Genomic DNA, 14246 nt, shown 5'->3' on the forward strand with positions numbered 1-14246 from the left:
TACTTGTGCGCTGACGTGAACTAATCTAAAAATACTACAGGGGAGGGGGAGACTGGGGTTCTCGCAGAGACAGAGCCTTGAGAGGGGGAGATAGGGGACCCCTTTCTTTTCATTTACTTCAATTTCTCCCTACCCCTACCCCCACCCTAGTCATAGTCGCCAGTCCTCCTCCACCTAGGCCAGGTCGCAAAGCTGCTGTTTACTGCTCAGGTTCAAGAGGAGTGTCAGCGGGAGCCCAGCTGGGAACAGTCAGGGACCCATACCGAGCGGTGGACCCTCAGAGAGACACAACCACAAAAGGGCTTACACAGGCAACCCACACGGGAACACTTATCCACACAATCCAACACACACAAGCTCGGCGCACGCACAGGCTCAAACGCGCACGAAACCACACATTTACAGAATAAACACGATTACCAAATCTCACCCTTGGAGTCCACTTAGATTCGGCCCGTAGCCGTATCTGATAACAATATCGGTCTTTGTCTCGGGCTCGCTCTCTTATTCAGCGCGCACACACACGCACCCCACTCAACAGAAAAGGTCTAGGTTTTCACCACCGCCGAGAGCGCACCGTGCACCTCCGCGCTCGGGGAGGGTGGCGAGCCCGGCTTTCCCCCGGGCGGGACTCCGGGTGCGCCCCTCTGCGGCGTGGACATTCGCAGACCCTCCACGAAGCTGTCGAGAGATGCCCGCACGAAGTCCTGCCTCCTTCCAGACTCCCAAACGAAAAGAAAGTGAAAGGCCAACCTTTCGTCTCCATTCTGCACACGTTTGGAGAGCGGTCGGTGGCGAGCGAGCCGCAGAATCGCTTCCATCGCGGCGTCCCTGGACGAGTTGAGACAGCCCAGTGACCGAGGCCGGGCTGAGCATTCTTGAGAGAGGTCCAGGACGGACACTTCTGCCTCCGAGGGGGGCTTGCGGCCAGGTCTCAGTGTGAGTAATGGGTACAGATCGACGCCCGCGCCGCCTGAAACAGGTAACTGTCCTGCTGCCTTTCCGGACGTCCAGACCAGTCCATGGCCAGAGGCTCCTGGACCGGAAGGCTCCCGGCCTCTGGAGGGGGTAGTCGCGGCCGCCAGACCGCGACAATCAGCAGGCTCCGGCCCCCTCCCTCCCTGTGGCGTCGAGGTGGGAAGGGCTAGGATCAGAGCTTAGCGCCTCCCCCAGAAATGCAGCACTGCAGCCCCCACTGCGCCCTCAGAGCCCCCTCCCTTGTGCGCTCCCTCACGGTGCCATCCGGCAGGCGCCTTTCCCCGGCCCCCATCTCAATTCTCCGGAGTCCCTTCGCGCCCCCGGTCTCTTCTCGCAGCCCTCCTCCCCCTACCCCCCACCGCCTCCAGGTGTTTCCCCTTCCCCAACGCCCGCCCCCCGCCTGATTTCGAGGGGCGGGAGCGCCTGGGGCTGCGCACGGGTGGGGGCGCCGCACCAGCCTCGCGTAGCAGCTCTGACGCCGCTGCCGCCGCCGCCGCCCTCCGCAGCCCAGCGCGCGCCCCGCGGCAGCTCCGCAGTGCACTCGCAGCCGCCGCTCCGCCAGCCCCGCTGCCCGCCCGCAGGGTGGGCTCCGAGCGAGCCTCAGACGCCAGCCGAGGGGGTCATGAGCCAGAGCGCCCTGGGGCTCCGCGGGGAAAGCAAGCGAAGATAGCGGCCTCGCGTCCCCCTGGCCCTCGCCTCCTTGCCGCGCGTCGCCCGCGTCCCCAGCCCCTTCTGTCCTTTCCACGGACCCCGCAGCCGCCATGGCCACCCTTCTTCGCAGCAAGCTGTCCAACGTGGCCACATCCGTGTCCAACAAGTCCCAGGCGAAGGTGAGCGGCATGTTCGCCAGGATGGGTTTTCAAGCGGCCACCGACGAGGAAGCAGTGGGTTTTGCTCACTGTGACGACCTCGACTTTGAGCACCGTCAGGGTTTGCAGATGGACATCCTGAAAACCGAGGGTGAGCCCTGCGGGGACGAGGGCGCCGAACCGCCCGTCGAGGGAGACATCCATTACCAGCGCGGCGGTGGCGCGCCCCTGCCGCCCTCCGGCTCCAAAGACCAGAATCTGGGGGCTGGTGGAGAATTCGGGGGCCACGACAAACCCAAGATCACCGCGTGGGAGGCGGGCTGGAACGTGACCAACGCTATCCAGGTGAGCTCGGGATTCCGTGCTCTGTCTGCCCCCACCCTCCCCCTCCTCCCGCTCTGGAGCATCAGGCTCTACTCCCCCCCCCCCCATCCAGGTCCCCCCCAGGTCCTCCCCGCCCCGCAACCTCTGCTGAGAAATCCCCTCCCGTACCCAGGATCTCACCTTCCCCCACTCCTCCCAGCCCTGAGGAAGGGTGCTGGGGGGGGGGGTGGGGGATGCGTCTACAACACTACAAGCGGTGTCTCCCGCTCTGATCCGCACTCCCTCCCGCTTCTCCAGGCGCCTGACTGTTAGGCTGAGGTTTGGTCCTGGTCACTTGCCCTAAGACCCTGCAAACGGGAGGGAACCGGGAGGAGGGGAGCGGGGAGGGGAGAGGGAGAAAGAAAATCAGGATTGGAGGGAACAGTGTTTCTGGGGACTCCGGAATGGATTTACAGCTCCATGTTCAGGAGGAAAGGAGAGAGGGAAATTGCTGAGCTGGGAGTCCTCTCCCTTAACACAGGCATAGACGCACTTGCTCATATCCCCCTCCCCCACAAACAAATGCCCGTCCAGGTGCACACGACGTGCATCTATATATAGACCACAGGATTATCCTCAAACATAACTTCACACCCCCCCACACAAGCGCATACCTGTACATACCAGACACACACGAACCTTGAACATACACCTGTACACAAGTACAGATTCATGCAAACAGGATCTAGCCCACTTTCCCAAGTGCAGCCCTACTAGGGACATGCAGGTGTACGCAAACATAAGCACATAGGTGATGTACCAATTACCACAATAAGTTTGTGGTACCTCCGTGCTCCCTGTGCACAGACTCACCCTTTTCGCCCGAAATCCCGGCTACGCCGCAAAGAGGCGACCAGCTTCTCCGCGTGTGACCCTGGAGAAGCCGCCTCCGGTTGTTCCGAACAGCCCTTGGTCTCCAGGCCAGCCACCCCTTCACCCTACTCGCAACTCCCCACTCCCCACCAGGAGGCGCCGGACTCCGCCGGGAGCGGGTTTGGAGTCTGCACAACGACCCCAGGACCTGGCGAAGGCGGGCAGGCGGCGGCCTGAGGGGAGGAGGAGGACCCAGCCCAAGGAGCCCCCGGGCCCTGAGGCTTGGTCCCCCAGGCGTCCCCGGAGCCCGCCGTCGTTGGGGCGCACAACAGGGATCTCCCGGGAGCGAAAGGCCTAGGAGGGTTTGCTTTGCGGACCCAGGCCGCTCAGGGCACTGCGCACTAAGTGGTCCGACCCGAGGCGCCTCCCGCTCCTGGGCCCTGCGAGGCGGCTGTGCGGAACCACGGGCAAGTGACCGCGGCCACCTGCTTGCCACCCTCGCCTTCGCCGGGGGCGTCTTTGAAGACCCCCGTTCCGTAGGCCCGGAGGGAGGCCAGGGAGGGAACCTGGAGGCCAGGAGGCCGCGGGAACCCTGGATTTCGTTAGCTTTTCTTCCCTTTGTAGAGTCTAAACCCTCTTTCCACAGTCCGCCCTCTGGAGTTCGCCGCTTGACTCCTTGATTTAGATTCTCAGCCACTCGTGTCCCCCCACCCCCCCGCCCCGGGCCCCTTATCCTGCTTGTCTCTACCACTCTCAGCCCCTTTCTTAGGCCCCAGCGTCTCCCACCCTACCGAGGCCTTGCCCTAGGACTCCCACTCCGCGCGCCTCTGGCCTCACTTCCCCAAAGCCTTGGCGAGCATCCTCCATACCCTCCGTTCTTGCCTCCCTCTGCTTCGCGTTCGCGCACCCCCAGCCCCTCTCCCGTCCTACCCTAGCTCTTTTCCCTCCCACTGCCGCTTTCGTGTTCCCTTCTCCAGTCGGCCACAGGCCCTCATTAGCTTCCCTGTACCTCATTCCAGCCCCACCTTAAATCCCGTGCCCCTTCTTCTTAATGGCTCAGGTCCAGCTCTCTACCTTTCTCGGAGCCCTTTTCTGGCCACGACCGCTCTGGCCCCTTCTCCATATACCAGGCCCTCTTTGTGGCTTGACCCCACACTCAGCCTCCTCCGCACCTCCCAGCCGCAGGCACACCTTTCCCTTTCAGTTGCGGCCTTGAACATCTCCCTCTCCATCTCTGACTCGACTCCCAGGCTTCTCCTATTAGGCCTCGGTGCACCCCCATTCCAGCCTACTCTTAACATCTCCTCCCCGCGGCTTAAGCCCAGATGTCGCTCCCTTTAGCGCCCCCTTGCGGCTACAGCCTTAAGCCACGCCCCCAGGTCCCCTCCGGCATTCCGGCGGTCGCTGAGCACCCGGGTCTCGCTGCCTTTCCGCTCCGCAGGGCATGTTCGTGCTGGGCCTGCCCTACGCCATCCTGCACGGCGGCTACCTGGGCTTGTTCCTCATCATCTTCGCCGCCGTGGTGTGCTGCTACACTGGCAAGATCCTCATCGCCTGCCTGTACGAAGAGAACGAGGACGGCGAGGTGGTGCGGGTGCGGGACTCGTACGTGGCCATAGCCAACGCGTGCTGCGCCCCGCGCTTCCCCACTCTGGGAGGCCGCGTGGTGAACGTAGCGCAGATCATCGAGCTGGTGATGACTTGCATCCTGTACGTTGTGGTCAGCGGCAACCTCATGTACAACAGCTTCCCAGGGCTGCCCGTGTCGCAGAAGTCCTGGTCCATCATCGCCACCGCCGTGCTGCTGCCCTGCGCCTTCCTTAAGAACCTCAAGGCGGTGTCCAAGTTCAGCCTGCTGTGCACTTTGGCTCACTTCGTCATCAATATCCTGGTCATCGCCTACTGCCTCTCGCGGGCACGCGACTGGGCCTGGGAGAAGGTCAAGTTCTACATCGATGTCAAGAAGTTTCCCATCTCCATCGGCATCATCGTGTTCAGCTACACGTCCCAGATCTTCCTGCCTTCGCTGGAGGGCAACATGCAGCAGCCCAGCGAGTTCCACTGCATGATGAACTGGACACACATCGCCGCCTGCGTGCTCAAAGGCCTCTTCGCCCTGGTCGCCTACCTCACCTGGGCCGACGAGACCAAGGAAGTCATCACGGATAACTTGCCTGGCTCCATCCGTGCCGTGGTGAACATCTTCCTGGTGGCCAAAGCGCTGTTGTCCTACCCGCTGCCCTTCTTCGCTGCTGTCGAGGTGCTGGAGAAGTCGCTCTTCCAGGAAGGCAGCCGCGCGTTCTTCCCCGCCTGCTACGGCGGCGACGGGCGCCTCAAATCGTGGGGGCTGACGCTGCGCTGTGCGCTCGTCGTCTTCACGCTGCTCATGGCCATCTACGTGCCGCACTTCGCGCTGCTCATGGGCCTCACTGGCAGTCTCACCGGCGCCGGGCTCTGCTTCCTGCTGCCCAGCCTCTTCCACCTGCGCCTGCTCTGGCGCAAGCTGCTGTGGCACCAAGTCTTCTTCGATGTCGCCATCTTCGTCATCGGTGGCATCTGCAGTGTGTCCGGCTTCGTGCACTCGCTGGAGGGCCTCATCGAGGCCTACCGAACCAACGCGGAGGACTAGGGCGCCCGGTCTCCGGTTCTCCCGCGCTCTTCCCACCCTCCCCTCCCACCCCCACCAGCCCTGTGCGCCCTGCCGCGGCGCTTGGGAAGCCGAGCTTTAAACATCTCTGGTTCCTAGTTTCTGATTATCGGGGATGGGGGTGGGAGGGAGGGGATAGGAATCCACAATCCATCGCGTCTGCGTTTCTGTTGTCCTTTCCTTTCCACAACACCCTAGTTTCTGGGGGAGGCCGGGGCGAATTTGTGGGCCAGGCTCTCTGTCCTTCCCACGGGGACCCTGACTCTTCAGTCCCTGACACCGAAGCGGGTAGGGAAGGGAGGGAGAGGGGTCGCAGCTCTCAGGCGCAGAAACTTGACCTTGGGGGGACATTTCACAGCCATCCAGTGCTCGGAATCTGCAGCGTCCAGCCATTTCCAGCAAGAGCGCTTCCCATTCCAGAGACATTTCAACCCTGCGGAGGGAAAGGCTGGCCGGGAAATCCGTTTCGGGTGGGCAATTTCCTTCGGCAAAGCAGGGAGGCGAGAAGCCCAGGCAGGGCCGGCTTGCCTGCTGGTTTTCAGGAATCCAAACTCATCTTGTGCAATTTATCAGGTTGTGGAACTGTTCTACTGTGCGTGTGGTGTGCTCGTGGTGAATAAGATGAAATGTATATCAGAAAAAAAAATCTATCTCTAATTTAGAGTGCGGTACATAATTATATCCGCAAATAAAGAAGAAACAAAGGCGCTCCCGCGTTGCGTCCGTTCTGCATTTTTGCGCTGCCGGAGATCCCAAAGCCCTGGACCTCGGGGGAGCTGGCTCTGGCCAGGCTGGGTGAAGCAGGTGTGGGTGGAGGAGCACCTGTCATTAAAGGGTTCTGGGAGAGCCTGGCGGAGTGAGGAGGATGGTCTTCACTAAGAGGAAGCTCTCCAGGTGTTTGTGGGAGGCAGGGGAAGGAGCATGAGGAGCTCCCAGCGGTTTCAGTGTGGTCTCAGCGGTGCAGCCACCAGCACAAGATTTGTTCTGAATCCCTCCTGGGGGTTGGATCCGTCTGAGAATTCAGGGGACTCTCTCAACCTCCAATTCCTGGAGTGGAGGGAGAGACAATTAACAAGGGCATGCAGAAATCTACACTTGGCTGTGACTTTAAAGAGAGCTATAAGGGAAATCAGCAGCAGATTGTGTATTTCCTTGGGCTCCCAGGGCCAGGGGCCAACCTGGCCTCCCAGGCATCTCTCACCCGGGAGAACCTTGCTCAAGTCCAACCAAGCTGAGGTTTACACAGCCACAGTGAAGAAATCTGGCTGTTTAGAATCAACAGTCTGAGTAGTTTGGGTCCCAATCTTCCCTCTTCTTGAGCAGCCTGTTTGAGATTTTTTTTTTTTTTAACTACCTAGAGGATCCAGTCCTTTTTTTGGTCCCCATCCTGACTTTAGGGCGTCAGTCCCAGACCCTTTGGAGAGGGTCGTAGTTAGACTTAATAGATGAGGTCAAGGGGCGCCTCGGTGGCTCAGTGGGTTAAGCCTCTGCCTTCAGCTCAGGTCATGATCTCGGGGTCCTGGGATCGAGCCCCACATCGGGCTCTCTGCTCAGCAGGGAGTTTGCTTCCTCCTCTCTCTTCCTGCCTCTCTGCATACTTGTGATTTCTATCTGTCAAATAAATAAATAAATAAATAAAAATCTTTAAAAAAAAATAGATGGGGTCAAGGAATGCAGGAAGGCTGGGCCATTCCTAGGGTCCTCAAGGTGAGAGAAGCCACATGAGAGGTTTTTGGTCCCCACCATCAAGGCAGAGGACTAGCTCTGAATAATTTCTCTAGATGTGATCTGTGCACAAGGAAGAACTGTGAGAATGCCTAAGAACAATGTCCATTCTCCCAACCCCCCTGCAACAGCTGTGTGTGCGCATGTGTAGGAGATATAAAGATCTGCATGTGGGGTGGGGGGGAAGGCTATATCTGTGTCTTGTGAGAGCCTTGATGAATGTGTGTGTGTGTGTGTGTGTGTGTGTGTGTGTCTCCACCTGGGGCTGCAGTCCTGGAGTGAAGAGGGGGTAAGATCCAGTCCTGTCTGCTGTCTGAGGTTCTGACGATTTAATCGGGTCATTTGAGATGTCCGGCTGTCACATGCCTGACTCCCCATTGCCACTATTGTTTGTTACCCAGGATCCAGACTGGCCAGAGAATCCTCAGTTTCCAGCTTCCCTAGGCTTTCTGATGTCTCCTAGGCCTGGAAGCTGACCCTCCCCCTTGCCCAGCCTGCCACTTCTCCTGGGCCAGTGCACGGACCCTGGGATGTGCTGAGTCTCAGGGCAGTCAGTAGTCTTTAGAAAAAGCCACGGCTGCAGTGGAAGGCAAAATGGGAGTGTCACGTGCACCAGCTCCATCTTTCCCGTCTTTAGAAGGACAAATGAGACAGTAGGAAGGTTCTGGACGCAGTGGCTGCCCCCTCCATGGACTTGCCTAGATCCATGCCCCTGCGTCCTGCTCCCAGCTTTGTGCTCAGCTTGCAGGAGCCCTGGTCACCCTGCGCGAGTCCTAAGGCTGACAGGGCAGGAGAACCAGCCTCCTAGGTGCACCCTCCTGGGTAGTACCTCCATTCCAGACTCACATTCAGGTTGCCAGGAGAAATAGGGAGCAAGTAGCTGGGACGGATCGCCACACCCCTGCCCCCAACACAGCAATGTGCGTGGGTGGAAGTTGAAATGAAGGACTCCAGTTGTGCTTCGGGTCCGCAGGTCGGGCACTGTCTGCATCTGAGGGAGCCCCAGTCTGAGTCTGAGTCTGAGTCTGAGGCTTGGCCTAATGAATCCTCAGTAGGGGGTCGAATTGAGAAGGGGGTGAGGGGAATCCCCTTCTGCTCACCCCCCCACCCCCAGGGTGCCCATTAGTTCCCACCAGTTCTTAGCATGGATCCTGATGAACAGCCCCCTGCCCCCCCTACCCCTGCCCAGTCTTGGACGCTGAGCGTCGATGTACCTGGCTAAAGGAAGGCCTTGGGCCCCTGGCCTGGAACCAAGACCCTTGTCCCCAGAGGAACCCAGGAGTTGCTGCACCCAGTCCAGAGATGGCCCTGCCTTGCCCCCCAGCGGTGAGAACGCAAGCTGCAAGCCCTCAAAGAAAGCTCTCCACTTTTAAGCTCTTGCCTGCAGAGGCCAGTTTTCTAAATGTTTCTCCCCTCTCCACCATCCCCACTCCCCCACACCCAGTTGATAATCACTCTTTATCTCTAGTGCTTTATTTTCATGTCCTCTGTACTTCAAAATGGGCTTTTGATAAATTTCCCCTCAAATATAGAAGGATGCTCTGTTATGGAACATGTTTCATTAAATGACATGTCTTATCCCAGGGACTGATCTGTTCCTGCCTTAGGGACTTGGGAGGGAGGGAGCCAACCAGGCTCATAGGGACCAGTCAGGAATTTGAGAAGATCCTTGATTTTCTGTTGGTGGGAAGGAAGGATCTCAAGGGCAAGGGCCAGAGAGAGGCTTCAGTCAAAGAGGGGGCAGACCAGCTAGAGGGCTTAGTCCTCACTGCCAGGGAGGATGTGATGGGAAACCCAGACCTGGACATCCAGGGATTCAGGAGAAGGAGCTGGTTTGACCCCAGAGAGCCAACCTTGGGTGTCCTTCTCCCTGCTTTTATTTTTTTTCCTTTTCAACATTGTGACAAATTTCAAGCATACAGAAAAGGTAAAAAAATTCTACACTGATAGCCCACATGCCCACCACCTAGACTGAACAATTAACACCTTTATAATGCTGAAATAGCCATCCCTACCTATCCGTTTATCCATCTAGCAATCTACCTTTAAAAAAAAACCCAAAGTTCAAAGTTGCAGACATCAGTGTGTGTCCCTATTGCTGAAGCAGGCAGGATTAGTAACAGTGATGTTCAGAGAGCACAGGACCCGTAGCAGCACAGCGCTCAGCCATGCTGAGTCTGAAGCAAAAGACAGTATCGGCAATGATCCAGTCTTGAGTTCAAATTTTATTATTTTGTTCATGTCATTTTGAACATTATAGTTCAGTTTTGAATTTTGATCTTGAAGAGTTTAGTTTAAAAGTTTAAAAGTTTAGTTTTAGTTTAGTTTAAACTTTGAGTTTAAAAGTTAAGATAATTTATTAACTATCTTATTGAATTTTTTGCACCTTCTTAAATTTTGTTCTCTGAGCAAATGCTAATCTCAGTGAGGTAGGGGCTTGGGAGATGAGCTCTTCTTCCTAGAGGTTTGGATTGAGTCTGATCAAGGGCCTGGCTGCGACTGATCCCACAGTGATGTTGTGGTTGCCATCTCTGCCAGTTGTGAGGGCCAGGAAGGACGAGGACAGAATAGGCCTCTAGCCAGAAACACCCAGCAGGATAGTCCAGCAGTGCTGAGGGCCAAGCTCAAGGTAAGTGGTGGTGGCAGGCAAGGGCCGGGTGCGGGGGTTGCGGGGAGATTTAGACTTCCAGCAACTCCCAACAAAACTCTGTGGGTGGGATGGAAACAGAGTATACAGATGTTATTAGTTATGATAAGGTCATACTGAAGTGGGATGGGCCCTTAATCCAATATGACTGGTGTCCTTGTAAGAGGAAGAAAAGACATACACACAGAGGGAGAATGTCATGTGGCAGTGGAGGCAAAGAGGGGAGTGATGTGTGTACAAGCCGAGGACTACAAGCAGCACCAGAATATAAGATAAAGGCATGGAACAGATTTTCCCTTGGAGTCTTCAGAGAGAGCAAGGCTCTGCCAACACCTTGAATTGGGACTTCTGGCATCCAGAACTACGAAAGAACAAATTTCTTTTGTTTACAGCCATTCCAGCTAGTGGTACCTTATTGTACCAGCCCTAGGAAACTAACACAGTAGGCTTCTGATCATTTTCTTCTAGTCATTGCCATGGGCAAATAATCACAGCCATAGATTTTTTTTTTTCATTAGACATTCTTGTTTTATTTTTTTAAAATTTTTAAAAATTTTTTTAAATTTTTTAAATTAACATATAATGTATTATTAGCCCCAGGGGTACAGGTCTGTGAATCGCCAGGTTTACACACTTTATAGCACTCACCATAGCACATACCTTCCCCAATGTTCATAACCCAACCACCCTCTCCCACCCCCCTCCCCCCAGCAACCCTCAGTTTGTTTTGTGAGATTAAGAGTCACTTATGGTTTGTCTCCCTCCCAATCCCATCTTGTTTCATTTATTCCTCCCCTACCCCCCAAACCCCCCACGTTGCCTTTCAACTTCCTCATATCAGGGAGATCATATGATAATTGTCTTTCTCTGATTGACTTATTTCACTAAGCATAATATCCTCTAGTTCCATCCACGTCGTTGCAAATGGCAAGATTTCATTTCTTTTGGTGGCTGTATAGTATTCCGTTGAACATATATACCACATCTTCTTTATCCATTTATCTGTTGATAGACATCTAGGTTCTTTCCATAGTTTGGCTATTGTGGACATTGTTGTACCCAAGTTTTCGCATCCGAGAGACCACCAAGGAGCCAACACCATTGCAATCACATGAGGGTTTATACGACAAGCTTAAGCTTGGGCCCAAGTATACCCAACACAGCGGAGTAGGGACTTGGACCCCAAGCTTAGTTAAGGCAGGGGTATTTATGGGTTCCTATTACTAAAGCAGGGTGGGGCTTCCTGTTACTAAAGCAGGGTGGGGGTCTCTGGAACCAAAGCAGGGTGGGGGTCCTTAGAATTAAAGTAAAGTAGGGGAAAGTTCAGCCCTTGGGCACGGGGTCTGAGATGGCTGCTGGAGCTAAGATGGCTGTACTTATGCTAAGGCTAAACCTGAGGTGGGATGGCCTTAATTTTTCTCAGCCTCCACAGACATTACAGCCATAGATTTTTGACTAGTGCTATGTTGTGCAACAGAGTAGCCCCTAGCTACCTATGGTTATTTAAATTTAAATGTAAGTTAAAATTAAATAAAAGAAAAAAATCAGCTCCTCACAGTTGCACCACTCACATGTGGCTCATGCATTAGATGCTGGAGACTGTAGGACATTTCCATCATGGCCAGAAAGTAGTATTGGACAGCATAGGTCTAGTGTAGCTGTCAGTGTTCTCCTGCAATAATGCTGCATAGTAACCCAGAATTTCAGTGGATGATAAGGACATTTGTGTTGTTGCTGTTCATGGGTCCACAGAGCAGGTCAACTTTAGGCTGCAGGTCAGAGCTGGACTTGGCTCCAGGTTGCAGTTTGATTTCCGGGCTGTTCCAGGGGTCTTCCATCCTCTTTAGACTCAGGGCATGTTCTTCTCATGACTGACAGCAGGAGTGCAAGAGGGAGGCTAAACCACAAAGAACATTTAAAGCCTCTGCTCAGATGACATTTGATTATCCTTGGCTAAACGCAAGCCACATGACCAAGCCCAGCACCAACCCATAGTGAGGCCCTACAAAGTTACATGGCAGATGGTATGGATTCTAATCCTGTTTTAATATGGGTGTGAAGAACTGGGATCAAGAGTCCAGTCTACCTTACTTATATGTAGTGTTGTGTTTTTCCCTGAAAAAGTAATTCATTCACATGGCTAAAAATGTGTTAAAGTATGCAGTGAAAAAATTTCCCACACCTGATCCTCCCACCTTGGCTCCTCCCTTTACGAGTTAACTCACATTAGTTTCCTCTCTATCTGTATGAAAATACAAGCAAAACCATAAGTATTTGTCCCCTCTCGTAAAGGGAGTTCACTATACACTGTACTGCCTTCACTTATTTCTTTTTTTTTATTTTTAAAAAATATTTTATTTATTTATTTGACACACAGAGAGAGATCACAAGTAGACAGAGAGGCAGGCAGAGGGAGAGGGGGAAGCAAGCTCCCTGCTGAGCACAGAGCCTGATGCAGGGCTGGATCCCAGGACCCTGAGATCATGACCTGAGCGGAAGGCAGAGGCTTAACCCACTGAGCCACACAGGTGCCCCCACTTCTTTCTTTTAAAAATAAATCTTGACTATGTGTCCATGTTAGCTTACATAGATGTAACTCTTAAACTTACATTCACTTATATTTATTGTTCTCTGTCTTCTGCTTATTCCTGCTTTCACAGGTCAAGGATGGGTATTTTCAGATACCTGAGACAATGGGTTTGTGTTGGAAAGCAATGCCCTTAATCTGATTTTGCCACAAGGCTCTAGGTTCTCAATCTGGCCTAGAGGGGTTTCAGAGATTTTGAGAAAGTTTTAAGGTCTTATCTTTTGCTAAAAGTGTTTATTCAGAGCCATTTTTTAAAAAGATTTTATTTATTTACTTGACAGAGATCACAAGTAGGCAGAGAAGCAGGCAGAGAGAAAGGAAGGGAAGCAGGCTCCCCACTCAGCAGAGAGCCTGATGCGGGGCTCTATCCCAGGACCCTGGGATCATGACCTGAGCTGAAGGCAGAGGCTTTAACCCACTGAGCCACCCAGGCGCCCCCAGAGCCATTTTTATAATTAACTTGCTTTTTTCTGTCAAAGTTACATGTTCCAGAACTGGAAGCGTAGAGTCAAGATAGCTGCTCTAAACCTTTGTTATCCCTCTATCTGGGGGAAACTGGGTGGAGGAGAGCTTGTCATTACTTTCAGAGCTAAAACTGGGAGGGGCGTGTCACATTATCGACGCTCCCACCCCCCATGGCCAGAATTTAGTCAAAGAGTCGTACTAGATTCTTTGGGAGTCATACTCCCTTGCCTGGGAGTTACACCACTAAACGGAAGAGAGAATATTCCATATAGAGAATCATTTAGTCCTTTTCTCAGTCTTTGAGGTCTCAGTGAGAGAGCACCATCTGTGGGAGTTAATAAATAACAAATAATTTATTTAATAATAATAAAGCTATGAAGACACTTTATGTGGGTACAAAACATTACCCACAGGAAAGCGCACTAAGCCTAAGCGGGCAGTCTGATGACTTTTCACAAAGTGAGAGCACTTAGCAATATCTCTGATCAAGAAATTGAACACCGGGGACGCCTGGGTGGCTCAGTTGGTTAAGCAGCTGCCTTCGGCTCAGGTCATGATCCCAGCGTCCTGGGATCGAGTCCCACATCGGGCTCCTTGCTTGGTGGGGAGCCTGCTTCTCCCTCTGCCTCTGCCTGCCATTCTGTCTGCCTGTGCTCGCTCGCTCTCCTCTCTCTCTGACAAATAAATAAAAAATCTTAAAAAAAAAAAAAAAAGAAAGAAAGAAATTGAACACCGTCAATACCCCAGACAGCCGGGCTATGAGCGTCCAAACCCTGTGGAGGAGGAGCCAAGGGCGGTTGAAGACGAGTTACCCGAAAAATGGGGTGTGGCTAGGCGAAAAGGCGGGCCTGGCGTAGTTTAGCGCCCAGTTCTGGAGGTCGGGAAAGGGCGGAGCCTGGTGTTACGCATATGGGGCGGGGCTTACGAGCCGGCGTCCCGGCTAGAGCGAAGGGGCGTGGCCAGATCGGATAGTGGGGCAAAGTTAAGCGAAGGCGGGACTTCGAGGCCAGGCCGGGCGGGGCTTGGCGATCTCAAAGGCGACCTGGGTTGCGAGGGACGGATCACGCAAAAAGGCTCGCCAGGCGTAGCGAGGGGAGGTGGCTTTGGGAGGTTCTCTGCACGCACCGGGCAGGGTCTCGTGCCGTCGTTGCCGGTGCTACGGTGGGGGGCGGGGCTTTGCGCCGTCCTGGCGGGCGCTGCGGCTAGGGGCGG

The 14246-nt window shown here is 54.4% G+C and overlaps 1 protein-coding gene across 1 annotated transcript; it reads left to right on the forward strand.

Annotated features, from left to right (window-relative positions):
- Positions 1-879: 879 nt before the first annotated feature.
- SLC32A1 (solute carrier family 32 member 1) lies at positions 880-6310 on the forward strand. The gene is made up of 2 exons (XM_047747227.1): positions 880-2132; positions 4405-6310. Exons 1-2 carry the CDS (start codon positions 1740-1742, stop codon positions 5590-5592), a joined length of 1581 nt encoding a protein of 526 aa, XP_047603183.1. The 5' UTR covers positions 880-1739; the 3' UTR covers positions 5593-6310.
- Positions 6311-14246: the final 7936 nt, after the last annotated feature.

The sequence above is a fragment of the Lutra lutra genome, chromosome 9 (assembly GCF_902655055.1).
Source record: "Lutra lutra chromosome 9, mLutLut1.2, whole genome shotgun sequence".
Lineage (NCBI taxonomy): Eukaryota > Metazoa > Chordata > Mammalia > Carnivora > Mustelidae > Lutra > Lutra lutra.

Coding starts and splice junctions, on each gene's coding strand:
- SLC32A1 (XM_047747227.1), top strand. CDS start 1,740: ATGGCCACCCTTCTTCGCAGCAAGCTGTCCAACGTGGCCACATCCGTG. Junction 2,133..4,404: donor ACGTGACCAACGCTATCCAG/GTGAGCTCGGGA, acceptor TCCGCTCCGCAG/GGCATGTTCGTGCTGGGCCT.